We start from the raw sequence: 21,167 nt of genomic DNA on the forward strand, positions 1-21,167 counted from the left end.
CTGTCCCCCTCACTATAGGATGAACCCACTTCTTACTTCTTGGCAGGTATATAGGTACACTGCATCACGGCATTCACATAAATGGTAATTTGATATCAATATGGAGAAACGTCGTGAGTTAACTGACTTTGAAAGACAGATGATAGTGGATACCCCACACACACGGGTCAGTCTATCGTGCAAGTGGTACAAAAACTGCACTATCCCCATCCGACAGTATTAAGAGTGTATTGTGAATATGCCATTTCCAGAAATACCATCTCATTGCGGACAGTGCTGTGGGTGAAGAAAGGCAGTGGATGAACGTGACTGTTGACGTCTGTCTCACATTGTTTCAGCCAACCGGAAAGTGACAGTGGCACAAATCACCACCGACTTCAACGAGGGAGGTGCCAGAAGTCTCCACCAAGACCATCAGGCAATCATTAGAAGCAATAGGTTATGGGAGCCACCGACCCAATGCTAACACCATGACACAGGACACTAGGCCTCAACTCAGCAAAAGAACATCAACACTGGACTTTTGATGATTGGAGACTGGTCTCTTGGTCCAATGAGTCCAGTTTTTCTGAGCAGACGGGGAGGGCGCATACCTGGCGGAAACTGCATGAAGCTATGCACCCATCATGTCAACAAGGGACTGTTCAGGCAGATGGATGGTCGGTAATGGTCTGGGGCATGTTTATCTGGCACACGAGTGCTGTGGTATATCTAGATGCATCTCTACATAGTCCAGGTTACGTGTCCATCCTTGTAGACCATCTGCATACCTTCGTGGTCATCATGCACCCACAATGCAATGGACTCTTCCAGCAGGACAACATGCCTTCCCACAGATTCGTGGTGACTAAAACATGGTTTGAAGAGCATTCTGCAGATTTTACTACAATGGAATGGCTTTCCCCATTCATCGGACATGAACCCTGTGGAGCACCTTTGGGATGTTGTGGAAAGGTTCGTTTGAGTTTTGAATCCTCCAACCAGGAATGCAACGGAATTATGGACAGCAGTGCAGCAAGCATGGATGGAAATACCTGTGGGATGCTTTTGTGAACTAGTGGACACAATGCCTTGTCATGTGACTGCCCTTATCCGGGCAAAAGGTGGGCCTACATGTTACTAAGTAGGTAATCCCATGATTTCTGCCGCGCGCGCGTGTGTGTGTGTCAACAGCCCAGATTCATCACATTTGATGCACCTTCGTACTTGGAACTTCTTGCAGCAGCAATAAGTAGTTCATGGATGTTACCTTTTCCTCTATGCATACCCAAACTTCAGTCAGTTATACATCATTTGGTTACCACTAGCTGATATCATAGTATCCTGTGTGTATGCTTTTCTTCAGAGGAAGACACATGAAACACATGTTGAATTAATGAAAGTTTGAATTACAAAGTGTGAAGAGATGGGCATACCAGTTGTTCAATTAGTCGTGATCGTAGACTTAAGCTGCAACGATGTCAGCTGTCAGAGAGTATTTTAGTAAACATGTCATTACCAAATGCTGTTTCTTTCATCTTTCACAAAACACATGGAGAAAAGTCAAGAACTAGTCATCTGACTGGTACTGCCATGATGATGACTTCAAGCACTTCTGTGGTATGCTGGATGGATTGGCGTTTCTGACACTTGAAGACATTCCAAAAGACATGGAGTTCCTAAAGCTATTACACTTCAAAATGCAGAGGATTTAGTTGCATACTCCTTTGAAACCTATGTCACAGGTTCCTATGTTGATTCTATGTGGTGTGATTGTTATTTTTTGTTATTTGGTTTTTAGGAGCATTAACAACTAAGGCCATATTGCTCTGGGGACATGCGGTGATCATTCCCTGACCTTCCCGCATCCTCCGTATTTGGTGATCACTGGCTCGAACCCCGTCTAATCAAGAAGCGTGTGCTACACACTGCTGCTCCTAGTATCACCCAAAGCTATGTGGGTGATACTAGGATCAGATTTCACTGGATCCCACCAAACTTTTGCAGCCAAAACAGCTCATACCCGGGAACGCTACGAGATTTCTAAATGTGTCTTGTGGTATCTGGTACCAGCATGTAACTAGCAGATCCATTAACTCCTGCAAGGTCTGTGGTTGAGATGCCACAGATCGGGGTTGCTGTTCCAACGCAAACCACAGAGGCTCAATGGGATTGATGTCTGGGTAATTTGGAGGCCAGGGAAATATCTGGAAGTCTTCCTCATGTTCCACGAGTCAGTCTCAAACAATCTGGATGGTGTGGCATGACGCATTATCTTGCTGAAAGACGGCACCGCCAGAGGGAAAGACCATTGCCATGAAAGGGTGTACCTGGTCAACAATGATGTTTAGGTAGGTGGTAGATGTCAGAGTGCCTGGCACATAAATGACTGGACACCGAAGGTATCCCAGCAGAACATCGCCCAAAGCATGGCAACGCCGCCACCAGCTTGTTTTTGTCCCACGGTGCATTCAGGCGCCTGGGTATATGATGGCATCAACAGTCCAATGCACCATCATATACCCAGGTAAACGATGCACATGCACCAGGCCGTCCACATGGTTCAACAATAAACGTGATTCATCGGACCAAACCACCTTCTTACAATCACTCAGGGTCCAGTTCCGATACTCGTGTGCTCATTGTAGGCGCCGTCACTGGTGAACCGTGGTTAGCATGGGCACTTGGAGCGACCTGCGGCTACACAGCCCCATCTTCAGTACGGTTCGATGTACTGTGCGTTGTGACACATTACTCCCATCACCAGCATTCCGATTACCGGCTGGTTGCACCACACTCTCCCTTTTGTTGCCACATACCATCCGGGAGAGCCTCCATTCACCTTGAGCATCAATGAGCTGTGGTTGTCCAACACCTCGCATGCGGCTCATGGGTTCCCCCTCCTCAGACCACTTCCAAGTTGGTACTAACCACAGCTGACCATGAGCACCCCAGCTGTGCCATTTCAGATATGCTCTGACCCAGTCATCTAGCCATTATAATTTGGCCTTTGCCAAGCTCACTTAAGTCCACTGCCTTTCCCATCTGAAGAACAAGTGTAACACTGATTAACGGAGCTCAGTATCAGGTGTTTTTTATACCATGTCCCGACCTGCGCACGTGCCGTAGTTCACTTGCAGTTGCTTCGATTTGCATAACAACTCACTGGTCATAATGTTTTGGCTCATCAGTGTATGTACTGTATATCATGGCCAAAGCATTGGATATTATGTTTATTACTATGCACCGATTGAAGGAATGAATGGTATTTCTGTGTATGACAGTACACAGAAATTAAGTTTCTCAGTTTTTGCATAAATGTATGCTAACACTCCTAAAGAAAACCTGCAATAAAAAAAAAAAAAAAAAACCACAAGGAATACACCTTTTTGGATAAGGATCGCTCGCTCGCTCGCGCTCTCTCTCTCTCTCTCTCTCTCTCTCTCTCTCCTTTTTAAATATTGAATTAACTGGTACACTGAACATGTTTAATCTTGCATATTTTTACCATGGGCGTTTTTCTGATTTATCCATCTTTGAATATTGAAGCAATGTTTTTGCCACAAAGTGACAGAAAAAAGCAAAATAATTTTCAATTTAGAAACATGAGGGAAAGTTATAGAAAATGCAGGAAAGGGTTTATCGCAAAGACAGTTGGCAGAAAAGCATAATTGTGGTAAATGGAAATTCAAAAAAAAATAAATAACATTAAAGAAAAGAGGATTCAGAATGCAAATAAAAATATTCAAAGAGAAACATATCAACCGTATCAGGAAATTAATGAGTTAACACTTGCCTGGTTTGACGGCACTCGTGCTGGAGGAATTCCAGTAAACAGTCCAATATTACAAAAAAAAAAAAGCTTTGAATTTTACAAAAGCTTAAAAGAGAGAGAGAGAGAGAGAGAGAGAGAGAGAGAGAGAGTTTTCAGCTAGCAATGGAGCGCTTAGTAAATTTTGTAACAGAAATAACATTGTTTTGAAGACTGTGGCAAAGTACATCTTTAAATGAAGATGACGTGGAACATAATTTGCCATCTTTAACACAACAATATGAACCCACAGAAGTCTTTAACGTAGATGAAACTGGCCTCTTATTGTGCTTTACTAAGTAAATCGTTAGTGGTTAAAAGATGTAATTCTTTTGGTTATTTTTATTATTTTTTTTTTGGTTTTTAGGAGCATTAGCAACTAAGGCCATATTGCTCTGGGATATGCGGTGGTCATTCCCTGACCTTTCCGCATCCTCCGTATTTGGTGGTGACGGGCTCGAACCCCGGTCTAATCAAGAAGCATGTGCTACGCATTGCTGCTCCTTCCCACCTGGCTACAGAGGCACCCTTTTGGTTATAAAACCAACTAAGAGTAACAATCTTACCGTGTGCAAATTCTTCACAACAAAAAGAACCACCATTGATAATTAACATGCACTGAAACCAAGGTGTTTTATAAACATGAATATGACATCTATGAATGTTGATTGGTACACCAATAAACAATGTACCAACTGAACCAATTTAAAAAAATAAAATAAAAAAAATAAAAAACCATCATAGGTGACGAGTGCTACTTTTTCTGAATGGCTTTGTAATTTTTACAAAAAATGTAAAAAGAAAATAGGAAGATCTTACTATTATTAGATAAGACTCCATGTCATCCCAAAATTTTGATTTAAGTAATATCAATGTATTATTTCTTCCTGCTAATACATCAAGTGTTTGTCAATCATTGGACCAAGTCATTTAAATTGTTCTACCACCTACATATTTTAACACATCAGTAGCAAATATGGATGGGGCATGAAATGTTGAAGAATTAGTTTTTAAAAAAAATTTCACTAGCAGACTTTGTTGAATACATAAAATTATCATGGAATACTGTTAGTGAAAATACTATACAAAAGTATTTCAATAAATGCAGAATTAACTGCAATACCAACATGGAAATTGAAGTTTGAACTGATGTTAAACAAGTACAAGTACATATGGAATTTGAAGAATATTGTCACATGTGAAAATGGTGGAAAAATCTGGATAGAACTTCATGATTCTACTAGGAATTGTCAAAAATGACAATTTATGTTTAAAGTATGAACAGAAACAATGAATCATATTTTGAAGAAATTAAAACTCCAAGAAGCAAGTTTAAATACTGTTTTGGCATTTAATATTTATCTTTCAGTTTAGGTAATAATAAAATGTTACAATTAATTGATTTTGAAACTATTTTAGAAAAGGAAACAATTCAACAAAAAACAAAACATGTATTTTATATTTTCTGTTTAGTTTTAAGATTTTTATAATTAAAGTAAATAATTTCATTTAGTTTTTAGGCTTTATAATTCACGTCAAAATAATTTAGAGTTTCAAATAAAATGTTTTTAAAATAAGACATTTCTATTATACTATTAATTTTCAATATATTGTGATATCTAACTTTTTATATATTTCTGCATGGCAACCACCTCCATTAAAGGCAAATATGTGGAACTGAAGGTTCAAGGTTCCACATATATTTGGAGAGGTTTCACTGTATCAGAATCCTAGAGAGGTTATATTATAAAATATCACTGTATTATTAAATATCGCAAAATTATTTTTCAATATTAAAAAAAAAAAAGAGGGATGATTATTATTTAACAATTTGTGATTAAACAAGAGATGTCAATAAAAGAACACTGATGGGACAAGTTGGAAGAGTAGGCAAACTTGAATATGTTACATGGTATATGATACATTAGTCAACTGAAAAGTACTAAAGTAATTAAGCATCAATAAAAAACAGCTATGTACAAATACAAATGCAAAGTACTGCATATGGGTAGAAATAACCCCAGAGGAACGTACCAACTGTGTAGTACTACACTTAGGGTGGTAGAAAATGAAAGACCTGGGAGTAATTGTGCAGTCAGATATGAAGTTTTCTGAGCAATGCAGACAGGCTGCCAGAGTAGGGCATGGTGTCTTGTCAGCGATATATAGGAATTTTGCTAGCAGGGAAAAGGAGGTGATTGTCCCTCTGTATAAGGCAGAGGTTCCCAAACTTTCTCGGTTCATGGTGCCCTTAGCATCCCAGTAATTTTATCATGGCACCCCTAGGCCAAAAGAAATACCTAACACTGTGGTTTTCGACCTTTTAATATATACCTATATAATAATTTTATTCTTTATATACAGGTACTAAATAAAGATCAATTATAGATCACCACAAAATTAAAAAGATACGGCACAATGGATATTGTACCGTACCCTTTATATTGTACCCTTTTATAATGAAATAAATATATAAATTTCAAAATAATAATAACTTTAAGTAACTGAAACCCAAATTACACGGCGCCCCAAGAATGTTGTTGTGCCACCTTAGTGTGCTGCGGCACCCTGGTTGAAAACCACTGGTATAAGGCAATGGTCAGGCCACACCTTGAGTTCTGCATACAGGTCTGGAGGCCTCATTTTAGGAAGGATGTAGATTTGCTTGAGCATGTACAAAGAAGGGCAACAAGATTGGTGAGGGGAACGAAGGGCTCCTCATACCAAGGGAGGCTTAAGTTCTGCAAATTGCAGCAGCTGGAGACTAGGCACCTGCAAAGTGATCTGATTGAGGTGTACAAGGCCTTGAATAGGTTGAGCACGCTGAATTCTGATGGGATTCTTCCACTTGTTCAGATTACAGACCTAAGGGGGCATAAATTCAAATTGAGGAAAGACAGCTATAGAATAGATGTGCAGAAATTTGCTTTCAGCCAGCGGGTGGTTAATTGCTGGAACAAACTTTCATCTGTATTTGTGGAAGTTGATAGCTTAAATAAATTCAAGGAAGAACTGGACAAACTTTTAGAGGGAATGGTTGTGTGATTTTTTTTTTTTTTTTTTTTGGCTAATGCTACATAAGCTCATACGCTTGCTTTCTTACCTCACATGCCCCTATTACTGTTAGGTTATGCTAGTCACTAAACTTAAGCCTTTCTAAATTTTAGAAAGACTTAAGCCCTTCTAAGTTTACGTGTTATAAACATGCATTAACAATATTCAATATAGGTACTGAGGCCATTAATTTTATTAATAATTTGGAACTTCAAGGGCATTTGTTAGAAAACACTGCAGTGCCAAGAATACAAAAGCAGAAATAAATTTTAGCCTTTCAGTCAGACATGATTTGTGTAAAAACAGGACCATATTACTTGTTGACAGCTTCCTCAAACCCATGTTCTCTATTCTGGAGCAGCTAAGCGAAACTAGGAGATGAAATGTATCCACAACAGCAAACAGCCTACTCAATTCAACAGAAATACTTTGAATTTAAAATTTCTTTAAGATATATTTAAAGGGAAGTGCTGTTTGGCCAATACTCCTTTTAAAGTCTTGTTTATGTAGTAGAATGTAATCTTTCAATTTCAGTGAGTTATCCTAGATATGTAAAGAAACATTTGTTAAATAACAATATTCAGAGAAAATACTTCTCTTATGCAGCCTTACAACCCATCCTTAGATTTTGTTATAAAGAATTTTCACATCAATTTTTAAATCAATGGAAAACAGCTTTCAGACTTCAATTTATTATTCCAAAAGGAGTCATGAAAAATATTTTTTTTTGATTAAGTATTATCTGCACTAAAATTTAATCATGAAGACATCAGAGACAAAGAAAATGTTGTCAAAGAAGAATTTGAGCTCAATGCCCAGTTTTGAAAGAATCAGCCTCTGTATCCTGGAAGCACCATATAAACAAGATCAGTCTTGAACCCAAAAAAAAAAGAACTCCATTCTGTTTCAGTCAATACCAAATATTATAAAGCTGCTAAATATATAAAGTTAACATAAGTGAATATCAAAGATTACCACTTTTGCGCTTTAGATGTAATTCCGGAAACCCTAAGTGGCACTTTCCCTACATACGCTAAACCTTTTAATACTCACTAGCATTAAGACATACACTTTCATCACATTTAACTCTTAAGATACAAAAATTTTAAATTTTTTCTTTAAATTTTAATTTACATTTTTATACTGATAAATGTAAAATGTTTCTTATAATGTTTGTTAGCATAAGAAATTATATCATTTATTTTGCCCACATTTAGCATTAGCAAAGGCACATGATGCAAGAAACTTATCATTTCACCCATCAAATTGTTTGTCTAGTTCTGTCTTGAATCTATTTTAGCTATCAACTACTACAATTACAGATGGAAGTTTGTTTCAGCAATCAACCACCTGCTGGCTAAAGGCAAACTTCCACACATCTATCCTACAACTGTCTTTCCTCAATTTGAATTTATGCCTTCTCAGGAAATTATTCTGAAATCCCATCAGCATTGAGCATGCTCAAACCATTCAAGGCTTTATACACCTCAATCAGATCACTTTGCAAGTGCCTAGTCTCCAGACACACTAATATGCAAAACTTAATCTTTTCTTTGTAAGAGCAACCCTTTGTTCCACCATTCACTAATCTTGCTGCCCTTCTCTGTGCTTGTTCCAACAGTTCTATATCCTTCTTAAAATGAGGCCTCCAAACCTGTATACAGTACTCAAGGTGTGGCCTGACCATTGCCTTATACAGAGGGATAATCACCTCCTTACCCCTGCTAGAAAAAAAATTCCTATATATCATTGACAAGACATCATTAGCTATTCTTGCAGACCATCTGCACTGCTCAGAAAACTTCATATCTGCCTGCACAATTACCTCCAGGTCCTTTTCATTCTCTACCACTATCAGTGTAGTAACTATACAGTTGATACATTACTCTGGGGTTACTGCTTCCCATATGTAGTACTTTACATTTGTCAATGTTAAACTTCAGTTGCCATCTCTTAGCCCATCTGCTCAACTTTTCTAGATCCTGTTGCAGCAGCATACTGTCAGTGTCATTAACAACCCTGCCGACCTTCATATCGTCTGCAAACTTGGACATTAAGTCTGATATACCATCATTAATAAATACAGAAAACAATGGACCCAACACTGAAACCTGGGAGACTCCACTAATAACAGTCCACGAAGAGCAGTGTCCATTGAAGGGTAAATAAAATAACAGATTTGGAAGTGATTTATTCCAATCATTTTAATCCAAGGGCATAATCATGTCCCCCCCGTAAACATTTAACTTTAAAAGATAAAATCGAACTCATTAATGCGTATGATGGACAAAAAAATAGTGTCAGGGCGGAAAAATTTCTAAGGAACGCTTGACAATACTATTGTGTACAAATATGCTGGGAGACTTTGAACAACCTCTTGTTATAGGAAAACCACAAAATCCTCGTTGTTTCAAGGGCATAAAGTTGAATCTTTTGAATGTTGACTGGAAGTCTAATAAAAAAGCGTGGATGACACAAGATATCATGTGCGAATGGATAAGTCACTTTAACCAAAACACGATTCGTCAAAACAGAAAAATTATTCTTTTCATGGATAATGTTGCATCTCACCCGCACATTGAATTGTCCAACATTCAAATCATTTTTCTGCCACCAAACACATCTGCAGAGTGTCAGCCCTTGGATCAAGGGATAATAAAAAGTTTTAAACTTCACTACAGAAAACGTGTTTTAAGACATCTCATTGCAAACATGAACGATGTAACATGTGCGAGTGACCTTGCAAAGAAACTCAGCATCCTAGATGTGATTCAATGGATTTCCTCTTCAGTAAACACAATTAGAAAACAAACTGTTGTGAACTCTTTTGTAAAGTCTGGCTTCTCAAATGCAAAAATTGAAGTTGTGAACAGCAATGTGGAGCACCAAGAAGAACAAGAACTTCAACATTTATTGATAATGTACGATACTTCCGCTACAAGTGACCCTGGCTACAAAGATATAGACTCGAATCTCACTACAGAAGATGGTGCTCTAGATATCAACGCCATTAACATGAATATTTTTCAAGAAGTTCCTCATGAGGATGAAGAAATGGAAGGAGGTCAATGAGGATGAAGAACATAAACGATGAACCACCGATGAAAATAGAAGCGCTCGTACAAATCAATCGTTTAAAAATATTTTCTGCCGCTGAAGAACTTTCGATGGTTTCTTCACTCCAAACAAATGTTGAAAACAAAATTATCAGCCAGAAGAAGGTGCAGAAGAAAATAAGTGATTACTGTATGTATTTTTCTTAAGATAAAGTCATAATATGCATAGCATAATTGTATGTATATTATTTACAAAAATATTGTGCAAAATCTGTATATATTTTAATTTAATTTTACATTAAACATTTAACGATTTTTATTTATTTCTTTTTTTTTTCTCCCTCAGACTTCTTGTTAGCGAACACTTCTCTCTAGCAGACACATTCTCATTCCCCATGGCTGTCCGTTAAAGGGAAGTTTCACTGTATATTATACATTGCAATTCAATGGAAATAGAGTAAATAAAGAGTTCTGCCTAGCTTATTTAACTTTATCTGGAAAACATTAAAACATTCTGGGTTTCAAGATGTACAACTAAATGCTTCAATATATGCCTTACCCTACAGCTCCTCCTCTCACCCCCAGAAAAATGGAAACAATAAATCTGGAGAACTCTCGGGTTATTCAGTAGCTCAAAAATCAAGCCACTGAATGACTGTTTATATTAATTTAAAAGTAAATAATTATATTTACTTTCTATTTCTATGTGGATGAACTGAATGACTGCAAGTGTTCCTAACACAGAATATAATTGATTGTAAAAAATAACACTTCAGAATTCTTTAAATGTATCTTACAGAAGATACATTTAAATAATTAAGGAAAAATCATGCAAACTTTATACACCCTATATATGAGGGTACAAATACTTATCAAAATAACAATTTTAGCAAAATTCGCCATTTACACTCCAGACATTCACATTTTTCTGATGTCCCCCCCCCCAGGTTAGTTCAACTGCAGAGAGAAAAACATCACAACTATTTGGGGTAGACTGTGGCAGCCAAATGGTACTGCTAACTGCTCTGTGAGAACATTACATCAATTCTAAAGGTTGGAGGCAGGTTTCATACCATCACTTTCACATAATATGGTGGCTTCTTGGTATGTGGAATAGGTGGCTAAACAACAGCATACTATGAATATAGCATGCTGTTGATTAGAAAATACCTTGCAACGATATTTTCAAGAAAGAATCTTATGTTAAACCACACAATTTCACCAAGGTAACATAGTAGCCAATTTCTGACCCTGGGACCATCTGAAATTGCTATGCACTGTGGCGATTTTTTTCCCCCATCCCCGGACAGTTCAAGAATTTAAGGATTGAAAGTAGGGCATTAACGTACTGGATGAGAAACGTGCCACTGTTGACATGTCACCAATTACAGTGAACCTACATTTTTATATCACATCACACAGAAGACTCTTGCATTATGAATGGAGTGATTCAGTAGTTGATGAAATTAATGTAATATTAAATGATTACATCCTGAACAGTTCAAGCTCTGCAACCAGAACATCCTCAAGATTAGGCTTCCTATAATCTAGATGTCTAATATATTCAACTTTGAAGTGACCAGATTTTTATTCCCTATTCCCATCCCTTCTGCACAACAAAAATTCCAGATCTACAAGTCCCGTGATACGGTGAGCTATCTGCTGGGTATCGTATCAAATTGCAAGCAATCATGATAAATCCATAGCATGCCTCGCTGAGAAGACAGTCGCACTGAAATAGTTAATATAGTAAACAATTAAAAGCAAACCTTACCTGTCCAGCAAGGGATGATGCTAGGAATACCTCCCCACTCTGTTTGCTAATTCGAAAATATCCTGACCCATCCAGATAAAGAGCAGGTTCGATGCCATATTCAATGCGATCATGGTCCTCATCTCGTGTCTGGACTGTAGCAATTCGACTACCTGTTATGCAACAAAATATGAAATAAGATTCTCTCAGTAAAACTGAAGTAAAATAAACTTATGCGACAAAAATAAAAATTCTGGGCAAAAGTAAAATGACTAACACTTATGCTATTGAGAGTAGTCAAGCTGATCAAGCTGTCATTCACTGTTCATGAAGATCACGAAAACCACTGATTACAGATGTAACAGGCTATTCACAAATTGCCAACAACATTTTATGGAAATTAGAATTCTGTACACTGATTTCTTATTCTCCCTCATCCTTTTATGAGAGAGAAAGGATAATTTTCATACAGATTACCTTATCCTTTTATTAGATATTGTTTGATTAGGCAACTTTATGCTCAAAAAACATAAAAAGGTTGGCTATGTGGAGGGACAGATCACAATTAACACCCTACCAATGAAATTCATGAGAGGTGAAGAATGACAGAGCTTCAATGAGGCTAATAAGATAGTCCCTCAATAACATAAGTCCAACCTTTTGTGGGATCTTTAAATCAGTCATTCGTGTCAAATTTTTAATGAATGACAGTTTCTTTTTAGGAGAAATAAAAGAAAAATAGCTGGATGATATTTTGTTTATTTAGCACAATAATATAAATTATTTGATCATAGTGGCAAATGAAGTCATGAATGCACGCAGAACTGGAACTAGGCAATCCTACACCTGAGGCAAACATGATATAAGTATGCTCCCATTATATGCAGGTAGTCAATCTTTCAGTAGCGTAGCTAGGGTTGTTGATGCTTAGGGACAATGTCTTCCTGGCACCCCTGATTGTGATAGATAATTCCTTCATTTTGTACCCCTAAAGCTTGGCACATGGGGGACCTCTCTGCCCCCCCCCCCTGCTACACCTCTGCAATCTTTATGAATTTATAAAAAAAATCTGTTGCAACAGTCTACAATTTGCATATATTTTATATATATTTATTAATAAAATATATTTAAATAATACAATGAATATAACAAAAATATCAAAGAAAAAGAAACTTACAAATATTTGTTTATATCTACAGAGAATAATTCTATATAAACTACAAAGAAATTAGAAGACCAGATAGTTTATGTATCTAGTATAAAATTATAGAGAACAAAAAAAAAAATTGCAAAAAATAGTACTTTTAATATTATAACAAAAACTAAAAAAATATGCAATGAAGGTGTATTATTTTAATTGAAATTTTCTCTCTTTGAAGGACCTTTCACAAGAAGCTACTGTTAAAGGCAGGGTAAGAAAAATTCATAGTGCTAATTTCTATATTTCGATAAGATTCTATTAGACACAGAGGCGGATTTAACGGCGGGCGCACCGGGCGCGCGCCCTGGGCCCCGACTTCTGAAGGGCCCTCAAAACCCCAACTTTACACTTTTTTTTTAATGACACCAAGTTTGGTTTCATATGTGCAATTTTAATTACGTACAAGTTCACAATCGGCGGTAAAACCTGATAGTATGTTTATATTCGCTTATTTTCATTACTACGCTGCATAGGCCCCGCGCGGCCGCGCTACCGCTCATCGGAGCAATAGAATCGTATTTGCTACTTTGTACGCCGCCGTAGCCTAGTGGTCAGGTGCGCGGGTGCATAAGTACACGTGCCTTGAGTGACCGGGGTTCTAGCCCGTGACTGCTGAATACGGTGCTTTTTCAAGTATTCTGGCTATCTTGGAACTCCTCTGACCGTTTGGTCGTCCCGGAGTATAAACAGAAAATTTATTTATTTTATTTACTTACAAAGGTTCTCCTGCTGTGCAGACTTACGATATACGCGTATATCGTATATTGTTGAAATTATATTAAGATATTCTCTTTCTTGGTGATTCATTTCTACTTCTCTCTCAGAGTAACTCGTGGATTTTTTTTTTTTTTGGCTGGTGCAGCATAAGCCTCAGGCTTCCTTGTACCATATGGCTAATAATAATAATAATAAAATTAATTCCTGTTGTTACATCAGCGCCTGGATTTTCGTAGTTTATGAATATTTTTTTGAATTTTAATTAATCATTAATTTATTGCACTATAACAAAAAATCTCTTCTCTAGTATTCTAATCATTCAGACTATGAAATTTTATATTTTTCTTTTTCATTAGTAGGCTAACAATGGTAGCTAGAAAAATGAAACGACATCTATCAGGGGCTGAAAAAAAGACTCGAATATAATATAATACATATATTATATTCAAATTTTATTGGAAATAAAACATTAATAGTACATAATATTTTTTTATTTATTTAAAAAATATAATGGTTAACATGCATTTTTATTTTCCCTGTCTCTCTCTGTTTTTTTAAGGGGCCCAATATTTTCTTCTGCGCCGGGACCTCAACCGACCTTAATCCGCTTCTAATTAGACAATACTCATGAACGAATTGGAGAAGCTGTAAAGGGGTTACAGATTTTATATCCTGATTTTTTTTCAAATATCTGTTGAAATATCAACAGATTTGAAAAATTAGCACTGACCAAAAAGCTCAGAGGTGTAACGTCACAAAACGGGCCATACTTTATACAAGTTTGTAATTGGATTTCTCTGTTATTTTCGAAATTTGTAAAATACTGTTTTCCCCTGATATTTTTTCCCGTAAGTGATTATAAATCATGAAAATTTTTTTTTTTTCCAATAATTTTGGATATAAGGTTTTTTTTTTTTTTTTTTTTCCACTCTCACAAAGGATTTTTGGTATCATAAGTAGCACGTACAAAGATAATGAATGCAGTATTTCTTTTAATAAAATATTTATTTTGAATAAAGAATACAAGTTGACCAGAAGCTATTATCCGTGTCGGGAATACACCTTAATCTTTTGACTGGCTATCGAAAGAAGTTGACTAGCATGACTTCTCGGTATGTGGAATAGGTGGCTGCATACGTCTTACGTTCCACTTACATTGTGGAACAGTAATCCCTTTAACCCATAATTTGCGCTTTCTAATTGCTAAAGGAGGGCCTCCGTAGCCGAGTGGTCAGGAGCAGGAGTGCAGTAGCACACGCTCTTTGAGGAGCCGGGGTTCAAGTCCCTGACTGCTGAATACGGTCGATCTGCCAACCCACACCGGACCAGCGTGGCAGATTATTATTATTAGCCATATGGTGCAAGTAAGCCTAAGGCTTTTGCTGCACCAGCCAAAAAAAAAAAAATTCTGAGTTACCCCTGAGAGAGAGAGAGAGAGAAGGAAATCACCAAGAAAGAGAAGAATGATAACCAGCTCAGGACCCTGGGTGTGCCAAGCCCATACTCACCAGATGTGAGCCCCTGGGCCATTTCCCTCAAAATGAATTGTTGAGGAGGCTTCCATCCTGCAGTGGGTTGATAATGGCTGCACTTTACCTTTACCGTTTAATTGCTAAAATTGTCTAACGGCCAGAGGTGGAAACAAAGTATACAAAGTTAAGTCTCATAATCCGTCCGTTATATGGAAATTCTTTATTCTACAGAACCTTTTTAAATATAATTGCCAAAGGAATTAAAAAAAAATTCGCTATAAAGAAGAACAACAGGTCCAACTATAATGAAATCAAAAATGAAGCAATTTTAAAATATATAACTGGTCGGATTCGCCCTTAATATGCTGCACCTGGCGCTGACGCCCCACCCTAGTTACGACTCTGAACGCACGCAGCAATACAAAAGTAAAATAAAACAGCGACATCTAGAATAAGTTGAAACAAGACAGGTAATGTGCACAGAGTTACGACGAGTTTAAATTATTATTTAATGATTTTTAATTATTCTAAATAGCTCGATATTAAATTATATGAAAAAGATATTGAATACTCTAAACAAAAGACGTATAAAATTCGAATTTTTAAACTAATGTACAGTATTATTTTAAGTAGCATTCTATGTAGATATGTTACGAAATAATTTAATATAAAATTTGATAAAAATTTCATTGAATATAATCAGGATATGTCGAAAGAAAATTTATTTTTAATGAACTTTTAATCGCTCTCCAGATATTTTTAGATGAGCCAAATAAAAGCCTATGAAATGCTGTATAAAACTGTTACATAGTCCCGTTTATCCTAATATGTGGTGATTTGGCATTTTCGCATTCTCAGTACGTAACGTATTATAGTTACAAATTTAGAGTATAAAAACAAGAAGTGCATATCACATCTAATAAATTTTAACACCTAGGAGACACGCGTTTGAAACAGCTCTCTCTAAATGCCATTTTTATGCATTTATAAGAAAATAAATGCTTTGAGTCTCAAATAGATTAGAACAACGGCTTCCACGTTCACGAACCTGGCTGCTAAGCTCAGTAGCCTTTTTCAAGGTTATTCCCACCACAGCCTACTTAGATCGTGAAATAGTAGATTCAACTCCTCGAGTTAACCGTAATGTGTTATTAGTGGACATGATGATGACGCTTTCCCAGCAGTACCTTTTCACATTTCACAAAAATTCAAATCTGATCCGAAGGGTGTGTTTTACATTATCGTTGGTTTATTTTTGTATTTCCGTCTGGAGTTTGATTAGCCAGACAAACCTTGAAAACCGGTTGTCGATATCGTATTTGTTATTTTAACCACATATACATGTAGAACAACTGTTAACAAGGCGGCTTAAATTAATGAGCAGTTTACAAGGAGGGTTAAATTAATGGTTTAGTATTAGGAGACGGCTGCCCTTGATACATGCCAGAACGCTGCAAAAAGAGGAAACGCCAATAAGTCAATGCCGTGAATTTAGTAAATAAAATATATCACAGTAGATTTATAAGTGCATTTCACGCAAAAAAAAAAAAAAAAATAATAATAATAATAATTAAATGATTTATGTTGATGGTCTAATCTAGTTCTTGATCATGTAGGACAAAGCTCAAGAATGTTTTCACTCCACTGAGGATTTGTTCTATATTACTGTGTTATCACCATCTTTATTCTCAGTTGGGGAGCCTTTCGTGGCAATCCTTTTGTACAATGAAGCAGTTAAATTAAACCGTATGCGATAGAAATATTGTTGACAAAAATTGTGTGTATATATATATATATATATACACACACACACACACACACACACACACACAATCATTGAATTATATTAAATAAAATTAAATTATAATGAAATAAGTAAATAAATAGTTAAGCATTCATTAGAGGCAGCGACATGCAATTCCTCCATATGAAGCTGAAATACATCCGATATGTTAAATTAAATAAAACATAAGCCAGTAGTATGGCAAAAACTGTAGAGCGAAAATTAACATAAAAATAACCCAAATAAACAATCGAGCAAAAAGAAAAAATAGATATAAATAGTAGCCCGTAAACCCTTGTATAATTTCGAACTTTTAATCCAATTAAAACTATACAAAATTTAGACTAATGTCAATTATTTATTAATTTAGCAGTACCCCCCAGAGGTACCAGTTCCGAAAAACGTGAAATATCACCAAAGGGTTATAGGAACTACCAGACGATAACAAAATCAAAATAAATTAAAATAAAATAGACTGACCATCATGCCCCATATCGACAGAGGACCACGAGGCCAATAATGGTCATGGAATCGCTGCATTTCAATCGCTATACAAATCTTCGCCATGGTGAAAAGATCGAAGTACCAATTCACCCTCCCTCCTCCGATCGATCCACCAATGCAGAGGATTTGCACGGCAGTGGTCCTTATGCAGCGAGAAATAAAAAATAGAACAGACAGCACTCTAGAGCAGAGCCACACCACTGACATACTGTAAGCTGAATCAGCTTATATAGAAGAAAAAAGAAAATAGATGGCGGCACAGGCGTTGCTAAATTAGCATATCAACCCATTACTGTTGAATTATATTAAATGTTGACAAAAGTTAAATTATAATAAAATATTTTATTTCTCGCTGCATAAGGACCCCCGCCGTGCAAATCCTCTGCATTGGTGGATCGATCGGAGGAGGGAGGGTGAATTGGTACTTCGATCTTTTAACCATGGCGAAGATTTGTATAGCGATTGAAATGCAGCGATTCCATGACCATTATTGGCCTCGTGGTCCTCTGTCGATATGGGGCATGATGGTCAGTCTATTTTATTTTAATTTTGTTATCGTCTGGTAGTTCCTTTAATCCTTTGGTGATATTTCACGTTTTTCGGAACTGGTACCTCTGGGGGGTACCGCTAAATTAATAAATAATTGGCATTAGTCTAAATTTTGTATAGTTTTAATTGGATTAAAAGTTCGAAATTATACAAGGGTTTACGGGCTACTATTTATATCTATTTTTTCTTTTTGCTCGATTGTTTATTTGGGTTATTTTTATGTTAATTTTCGCTCTACAGTTTTTGCCATACTACTGGCTTATGTTTTATTTAATTTAACATATTGGATATATATATTATTTAACCCAGATGGCGCATAAGTGATTTATATTATGCATTAGCAGAGGCATATGATACAAGAAAGCAGCACAAGCCAAAAAAAAAAAAAAAAAAACCTTCACGTTTCACCCATCCATTCGCTCCGAAAAGTTTGTCCAGTTCTTCCTTAAATTAACGTAAGCTATCAACTTCCACAACAGATGGAAGGTTGTTCCAGCAATCAACTACGCGCTGGCTAAAGGCAAATTTTCGCACATCAATTCTACAACTGTCTTTCCTCAATTTGATTTTTCCCCCTCAGGTTCAAATTATTATAATCCGAATAAATTATTAATATTAAATTACGGTCATCCGTAATTTAATACATCTACCCGTATTTGTGTCTGTAAATTGCGTGTGTTCAATGGTCGATTTGCCTGTTTTGCTGTACGAAAAAAAAACTTTGATGTCTACGCCTGAAACCGACTAACTCAGCCACGGAGAGGGGGGGGGGACCTTAAAGTTCCTCGCGTCATCGACAGGTTTCGAACCCGGGCCTTTTCCACCCGGTGTGGGGAGGACGGTGACGATATCACTGTGCTACCTCGGGTTCATAATCTAAGCAAGAGAAAGAATCCCATCAGCATTGAGCCTGTTCAAACCATTCAAGGCCTTATACACCTCAATCAGATCACCTCGCAGGTGCCTAGTCTCCACACGCCGCAGTTTGCAGAACTTGAGCCTTTCTTGGTAAGAGCACCCCTTTGTTCCCCTCACTAGTCCTGTTACCCTTCTCTGTACTCGTTCTAGCAACTCTACATCCTTCATAAAATTAGGCCTCCAGATCTGTACGCGACCAGTAAGACACCATGAGCTACTCTTGCAGCCTGTCTGCACTGCTCAAAAAACTTCATATCTGCACAATAACCCCAAGTCTTTTTCATTCTCCACTACCCTAAGTGGAGTACCGCACAGTTAGTACTACACTCAGGGGTTACTGCTATCCATATGCAGCATTTGCATTTGTCAATTTTAAACTTCAGTTGCCACCTCTCAAATCCATCTGCTCAACTTTACCAGATCCTGTTGCAGTAGCATGCCGTCTTTACTGTCATTAACAACCCTACCAACCTTCGTATAGTCTGAAAACTTTGACATTAAGCCTGATATACCTTCATTAATATCAGTGATAATTACAGTAAACAACAATGGGCCCCCAACACGGACCCGTGGGGAATACCACTGATAACATTAATCCACAAAGAGCAGTGTCCATGGATTACCAGTCTTCTCCCACTCAACCATCCTTTTATCCGTTGTAGCAACTTGTCCTTAATGCCATACTGCTCCAATTTGTACAGTAGGCTTCCATGTGCAACAGTATCAAAAGCTTTCCTAAATACGAGTACAACAGACTCTCGATTTACCGGGACACTTCAAGACTCCAAATTAAAAAAAAATCAACCAGAAATCAAAAATTTCAAGTAATAACTAGAATAAGTATAAACAAATATTTTGCAAGTCATAAAAAAAAAAAAATATATATATATATATATATATATATATATATATATATATATATATATATATATGTATTTTTTTTTTTTTTTTTTTCATATTTTTGTATGGGCGGCTCCTAGAACAAAACTTAATTCCGCCTCATTGCTCTGTTCAGTTTTTACAGACTGTCAAGGTAAGGCCAGTGTGTGTCGTGTAAAAAGGGGGGGGGGGATTATTATTTTTTTTTTAATCCAAATCCACACAGAAATATCCCATGTTGGATGAAGATAGATGAAAAGGAAGGCGAGAAAGAGAGAGAGAGAAAAAAAAGTTTTTCATCCCGCACGGGAGAAAGTGATAAGAAAGAAAAACTGTGTGTGTGTGTGTGTGTGAGCTTGTGTGTGTTCTGTAGCGTGATGATGTGTTTTGGCTACCTGGACGACTTCCTCCACGTATTCGTTCCTAGCAGAAGGAGGGCAAGGCCTCCCCTACTATCTATACGCCCTCCTCCCTAGGGAAAGAGTTCCCAGAGAGGAAAGAAAAACTTGTATAAGATGAAGAGAGGGAAAGAGTAAAGAGGAGAAGGCCTATCCCGACCCAGAGAAGTCCCAATCCAGGATGCATTGCTAGAACAACGCCGCAAACAAACAAACAAAAAAATAAAAAAATAATAATAATAAATAAACAAATAAAATAAAATAAAATAAAATACACGTATAGTGTGAGAGAGGAGCTTTCCTTGTCTGTGGAACCCCAGACGCGGAAGCAAGTCGTAAATAAGCGACAAGGACCGGCGTTATAAGTTTGTTTGTTATTTGGTTTTTAGGAGCATTAGCAACTAAGGCCATATTGCTCCGGGAAATGCGGTGGTCATTCCCAGACCTTTCCGCATCCTCCGTATTTGGTGGTGACAGGCTCGAACCCCGGCTAATCAAGAAGCGTGTGCTACGCACTGCTGCTCCTTCCCACCTGGCTACAGAGGCGCCCTTTATAAGTCGTCATTGGGAGACTAATGTGTCTATTATCTTGCAACCCCCGCCGTCTTCACACCCGCCGCTCAATAAAAAAAAAAAAAAAGAAAACGACAAATGTTTAGTTTGTTTTAGTGCTCGCGTCGATTGTTGTGTTCCGTAGCAAAGCAAAAGATAAATTTTGTTTCGTTATTTATGTCATGGATGTCGACATTTTTTTTTATAGTAAAATTTTTTTTTTTTGTTTAGAAATCGCGAAAATGATGGGTAAACGCAGAAGATTTGCACTTTCAGTTAAACAAAGACTGGAAATTATTCAAAAGTTTGAAAACGGTGCATCCGTTAAATCTCTAATGGACCATTATAATGGTGACCAATCCATACGCGAAATTGTAAAAAATAAACGGAAGCTATTAAATTTAAAATATACATCGAAAAAAATAAAGGAAAGCATCATATTGGACACGCGAGTAGTACGTGGTAAGTTTTTTTATCTATCGCCATATTTTTTACGTAGGTTACTGAACATTTTTCGATATAGTAAGTCCCTGCCTTACGC

General features: G+C 37.0%; 1 protein-coding gene across 3 annotated transcripts in view; it reads right to left on the reverse strand.

Annotated features, from left to right (window-relative positions):
- LOC150081598 (tyrosine kinase receptor Cad96Ca-like) overlaps positions 1-21,167 on the reverse strand; it is a 222,436-nt gene that overhangs the window by 157,549 nt on the left and 43,720 nt on the right. For 2 of the 3 annotated variants that reach the window (XM_090379461.1, XM_090379460.1), the window contains exon 3: positions 11,675-11,826. In XM_090379461.1, coding sequence (XP_090235587.1) covers positions 11,675-11,826 — 152 coding nt within the window. Of the gene's footprint in view, positions 1-11,674; positions 11,827-15,079; positions 15,167-21,167 lie in introns of those variants that run through there. The other variant, XM_090379462.1, reaches the window with a different exon arrangement.

Source organism: Mastigoproctus giganteus, chromosome 8 (assembly GCF_048544385.1).
Source record: "Mastigoproctus giganteus isolate SK-2022 chromosome 8, ASM4854438v1, whole genome shotgun sequence".
In the NCBI taxonomy this organism is placed as follows: domain Eukaryota; kingdom Metazoa; phylum Arthropoda; class Arachnida; order Uropygi; family Thelyphonidae; genus Mastigoproctus; species Mastigoproctus giganteus.